The sequence below is a fragment of the Salvia hispanica genome, chromosome 2 (genome assembly GCF_029641045.1).
Source record: "Salvia hispanica isolate PSC_SH4W2 chromosome 2, Shi_PSC_v1, whole genome shotgun sequence".
Lineage (NCBI taxonomy): Eukaryota > Viridiplantae > Streptophyta > Magnoliopsida > Lamiales > Lamiaceae > Salvia > Salvia hispanica.
Window position 1 is genome coordinate 25,490,240 of NC_142693.1, and position 6,000 is coordinate 25,496,239.

The 6,000-nt window shown below is 40.5% G+C and overlaps 2 protein-coding genes across 2 annotated transcripts; both read right to left on the reverse strand.

Moving 5' to 3' along the window:
- Positions 1-387: 387 nt before the first annotated feature.
- Positions 388-1,840, reverse strand: LOC148931923 (uncharacterized). Its single transcript, XM_089064949.1, has 3 exons — positions 1,132-1,840; positions 835-913; positions 388-547 (listed from the first exon to the last, which is right to left on the reverse strand). The coding sequence occupies exons 1-3, from the start codon at positions 1,838-1,840 to the stop codon at positions 388-390; spliced, it is 948 nt and encodes a 315-aa protein (XP_088921075.1).
- A 2,686-nt stretch (positions 1,841-4,526) lies between these two features.
- Positions 4,527-5,798, reverse strand: LOC125190382 (uncharacterized). The gene has a single exon (XM_048087679.2). The coding sequence runs from the start codon at positions 5,796-5,798 to the stop codon at positions 4,527-4,529; it is 1,272 nt and encodes a 423-aa protein (XP_047943636.2).
- Between the last annotated feature and the right edge of the window lie 202 nt (positions 5,799-6,000).

Consider the following 6,000-nt stretch of genomic DNA (forward strand, 5'->3'; position numbering starts at 1 on the left):
AAAGGATTACAAAATACAATCAAACGTGCTTCTGCACAACAACAAAAACTCTCACAATTTTCCTAACTTAGAACTACGGCTCTTTTCCACTCCAACTCACACAATTACTTTTCTTTCTTTCTATCTAAGAGCTTCGGCTCTTACAAACACTCACTCTTCCTTTCTCTCTACTATGAGCTACGGCTCATTCTCTCTAAATCTCATTCACTACATTTCTTTTTTTTCTCTTATGATTGATCTTACAATGAACACAACTAGACTATTTATAGGAAAATATTTGCTAGCTATGATATACATATGCACTACGTCACCCACTTTATTAATGTAGAAGATAACAAATGTTATCCACTAAATCCACCTCCTAGTGATCAATATGGTACGTGGCTTTCATGTATCCATGAGGAAACAAAATTTCATCCACATATGATAAGTAGGTGATGCACCTACTTCATCACTTCCACCAAGCCTTTTCTTAATATTGAAGTAATTGAGTTTAATAAACTCAACATCCTCCCTTAAACTCAATTCTTCTTGTCTTGCGCAGTATCTGCATAGGCAAGATTCGCATCAATATTAAAACAAATAAGATTCACATTTTCTTCTCACAGCTCCATCAACTTCTTCAGTAGCTTCATTCATATAATCCAGGTCGCGCATTCTTCTTGGCTTTCCACCTAGACCTTGAGATGATTCAGGTGATTCTGGTTCTTCAATTTAACGTGCATCTTCATGTTTATTCCCGCACATGTGATTACTTGCTCCAGTATCCAAGTACATTGTGCTATACTGATCACCCTCAATTTCTTTATATGTAAAAAGGGAGATTGAAATTACCTGCTCATCATTATCTCCACCTTCGGCATAATTGACTTGTTGATTGGCCCTGGTATTTCCGGCTGTTGGACACTCATAGCTGTAATGCCCGAATTCGTGACAAGTATAACACTCGACATTTGCTTTATCTAACCCTTGTTGATTGTAGGTTTGAGAATAACCGCCTCTGTATTGTCCATAAGAATTTCGACCTCTGATAAGTAAAGTTTTGACATCCTCCCTCGTTTGGATGATTCCAGCCTCGTCCTCCTCGACCACGATAAGCTCGACCTCGGCCTCGGTCTCGGTTGTATCCACCATGCGATGTCCCAGGCTCAGACTTCTTATCTTCTTCAATTGACATCTTCGCTTGTAGCATATGCTCAAGTGACGGAATGATCTTTTTCTTCATGCGTTCCTCGTGGACTTCCAAGCGGCTCTGCAGTTGGTCGATTGACATGGTGTTGAGATCTTTTGATTCTTCGATAGCCGCAACGACGTGCTCAAATTTCAACGTCAAGGATCGAAGAACTTTCTCAATGACACGAACATCTTCAATGTTCTCCCCTTGCCTTTTTATTTGATTCACAATAACTAATGTTCTTGTGAAGTAGTCTAAAATGCTCTCCGTTTCAGACATGGCCAAACTTTCGAACTCGCCACGTAGGATCTGCAGTCGAACTCGTATCGCCTTATCAACGCCCGTGAAAGCATTCTTCAGAATCTCCCAGGCTTGTTTCGACGTGGTGGCTGCACTTACTTTCTGAAACGTGGTTTCATCAATACCTTGATAGATATTGAATAATGCCTTCTTGTCTCGTTTCCTTGCATCTCTGAGGGCATTCTTCTGGTTGTTCGTAAGTGCATCTTCGGCTTCTTGGGAAGCAGGTTCGGTGTAGCCGTCTTGAACAATATCCCACAACTCTTGTGATTGCAACAAGACTCGCATCTGAATACTCCAATTTCCATAATTGTGTTTCTCTAATTTGGGAATTTGGGGCTGGACCATGTTCAACGTTGCCGCCATAGGTAGGATCGAGTGGCTCTAGATACCAGATTTGTTGGATATTTGACACACAAAATGTAGGAACACTCAACAAAGATGAAATATGGAGGATAAGTATTTATAGGCTTCACACAAAAGGATTACAAAATACAATCAAACGTGCTTCTGCACAACAACAAAAACTCTCACAATTTTCCTAACTTAGAACTACGGCTCTTTTCCACTCCAACTCACACAATTACTTTTCTTTCTTTCTATCTAAGAGCTTCGGCTCTTACAAACACTCACTCTTCCTTTCTCTCTACTATGAGCTACGGCTCATTCTCTCTAAATCTCATTCACTACATTTCTTTTTTTTCTCTTATGATTGATCTTACAATGAACACAACTAGACTATTTATAGGAAAATATTTGCTAGCTATGATATACATATGCACTACGTCACCCACTTTATTAATGTAGAAGATAACAAATGTTATCCACTAAATCCACCTCCTAGTGATCAATATGGTACGTGGCTTTCATGTATCCATGAGGAAACAAAATTTCATCCACATATGATAAGTAGGTGATGCACCTACTTCATCACTTCCACCAAGCCTTTTCTTAATATTGAAGTAATTGAGTTTAATAAACTCAACATCCTCCCTTAAACTCAATTCTTCTTGTCTTGCGCAGTATCTGCATAGGCAAGATTCGCATCCATATTAAAACAAATAAGATTCACATTTTCTTCTCACAGCTCCATCAACTTCTTCAGTAGCTTCATTCATATAATCCAGGTCGCGCATTCTTCTTGGCTTTCCACCTAGACCTTGAGATGATTCAGGTGATTCTGGTTCTTCAATTTCACGTGCATCTTCATGTTTATTCCCGCACATGTGATTACTTGCTCCAGTATCCAAGTACATTGTGCTATACTGATCACCCTCAATTTCTTTATATGTAAAAAGGGAGATTGAAATTACCTGCTCATCATTATCTCCACCTTCGGCATAATTGACTTGTTGATTGGCCCTGGTATTTCCGGCTGTTGGACACTCATAGCTGTAATGCCCGAATTCGTTACAAGTATAACACTCGACATTTGCTTTATCAAACCCTTGTTGATTGTAGGTTTGAGAATAACCGCCTCTGTATTGTCCATAAGAATTTCGACCTCTGCCTCGATAAGTAAAGTTTTGACATCCTCCCTCATTTTGATAATTCCGGCCTCGTCCTCCTCGACCACGATAAGCTCGACCTCGGCCTCGGTCTCGGTTGTATCCACCATGCGATGTCCCAGGCTCAGACTTCTTATCTTCTTCAATTGACATCTTCGCTTGTAGCATATGCTCAAGTGACGGAATGATCTTTTTCTTCATGCGTTGCTCGTGGACTTCCAAGCTGCTCTACAGTTGGTCGTTTGACATGGTGTTGAGATCTTTTGATTCTTCGATAGCCGCAACGACGTGCTCAAATTTCGACGTCAAGGATCGAAGAACTTTCTCAATGACACGAACATCTTCAATGTTCTCCCCTTGCCTTTTTATTTGATTCACAATACAAATGTTCTTGTGAAGTAGTCTAAAATGCTCTCCGTTTCAGACATGGCCAAACTTTCAAACTCGCCACGTAGGATCTGCAGTCGAACTCGTATCGCCTTATCAACGCCCGTGAAAGCATTCTTCAGAATCTCCCAGGCTTGTTTCGACGTGGTGGCTGCACTTACTTTCTCAAACGTGGTTTCATCAATACCTTGATAGATATTGAATAATGCCTTCTTGTCTCGTTTCCTTGCAACTCTGAGGGCATTCTTCTGGTTGTTCGTAAGTGCATCTTCGGCTTCTTGGGAAGCAGGTTCGGTGTAGCCGTCTTGAACAATATCCCACAACTCTTGTGATTGCAACAAGACTCGCATCTGAATACTCCAATTTCCATAATTGTGTTTCTCTAATTTGGGAATTTGGGGCTGGACCATGTTCAACGTTGCCGCCATAGGTAGGATCGAGTGGCTCTAGATACCAGATTTGTTGGATATTTGACACACAAAATGTAGGAACACTCAACAAAGATGAAATATGGAGGATAAGTATTTATAGGCTTCACACAAAAGGATTACAAAATACAATCAAACGTGCTTCTGCACAACAACAAAAACTCTCACAATTTTCCTAACTTAGAACTACGGCTCTTTTCCACTCCAACTCACACAATTACTTTTCTTTCTTTCTATCTAAGAGCTTCGGCTCTTACAAACACTCACTCTTCCTTTCTCTGTAACAGCTTCGGCTCTTACAAACACTCACTCTTCCTTTCTCTCTACTATGAGCTACGGCTCATTCTCTCTAAATCTCATTCACTACATTTCTTTTTTTTCTCTTATGATTGATCTTACAATGAACACAACTAGACTATTTATAGGAAAATATTTGCTAGCTATGATATACATATGCACTACGTCACCCACTTTCTTAATGTAGAAGATAACAAATGTTATCCACTAAATCCACCTCCTAGTGATCAATATGGTACGTGGCTTTCATGTATCCATGAGGAAACAAAATTTCATCCACATATGATAAGTAGGTGATGCACCTACTTCATCACTTCCACCAAGCCTTTTCTTAATATTGAAGTAATTGAGTTTAATAAACTCAACATCCTCCCTTAAACTCAATTCTTCTTGTCTTGCGCAGTATCTGCATAGGCAAGATCCGCATCCATATTAAAACAAATAAGATTCACATTTTCTTCTCACAGCTCCATCAACTTCTTCAGTAGCTTCATTCATATATTCCAGGTCGCGCATTCTTCTTGGCTTTCCACCTAGACCTTGAGATGATTCAGGTGATTCTGGTTCTTCAATTTCACGTGCATCTTCATGTTTATTCCCGCACATGTGATTACTTGCTCCAGTATCCAAGTACATTGTGCTATACTGATCACCCTCAATTTCTTTATATGTAGAAAGGGAGATTGAAATTACCTGCTCATCATTATCTCCACCTTCGGCATAATTGACTTGTTGATTGGCCCTGGTATTTCCGGCTGTTGGACACTCATAGCTGTAATGCTCGAATTCGTGACAAGTATAACACTCGGCATTTGCTTTATCAAACCCTTGTTGATTGTAGGTTTGAGAATAACCGCCTCTGTATTGTCCATAAGAATTTCGACCTCTGCCTCGATAAGTAAAGTTTTGACATCCTCCCTCATTTTGATAATTCCGGCCTCGTCCTCCTCGACCACGATAAGCTCGACCTCGGCCTCGGTCTCGGTTGTATCCACCATGCGATGTCCCAGGCTCAGACTTCTTATCTTCTTCAATTGACATCTTCGCTTGTAGCATATGCTCAAGTGACGGAATGATCTTTTTCTTCATGCGTTGCTCGTGGACTTCCAAGCTGCTCTGCAGTTGGTCGATTGACATGGTGTTGAGATCTTTTGATTCTTCGATAGCCGCAACGACGTGCTCAAATTTCAACGTCAAGGATCGAAGAACTTTCTCAATGACACGAACATCTTCAATGTTCTCCCCTTGCCTTTTTATTTGATTCACAATAACTAATGTTCTTGTGAAGTAGTCTAAAATGCTCTCCGTTTCAGACATGGCCAAACTTTCGAACTCGCCACGTAGGATCTGCAGTCGAACTCGTATCGCCTTATCAACGCCCGTGAAAGCATTCTTCAGAATCTCCCAGGCTTGTTTCGACGTGGTGGCTGCACTTACTTTCTCAAACGTGGTTTCATCAATACCTTGATAGATATTGAATAATGCCTTCTTGTCTCGTTTCCTTGCAACTCTGAGGGCATTCTTCTGGTTGTTCGTAAGTGCATCTTCGGCTTCTTGGGAAGCAGGTTCGGTGTAGCCGTCTTGAACAATATCCCACAACTCTTGTGATTGCAACAAGACTCGCATCTGAATACTCCAATTTCCATAATTGTGTTTCTCTAATTTGGGAATTTGGGGCTGGACCATGTTCAACGTTGCCGCCATAGGTAGGATCGAGTGGCTCTAGATACCAGATTTGTTGGATATTTGACACACAAAATGTAGGAACACTCAACAAAGATGAAATATGGAGGATAAGTATTTATAGGCTTCACACAAAAGGATTACAAAATACAATCAAACGTGCTTCTGCACAACAACAAAAACTCTCACAATTTTCCTAACTTAGAACTACGGCTCTTTTCCA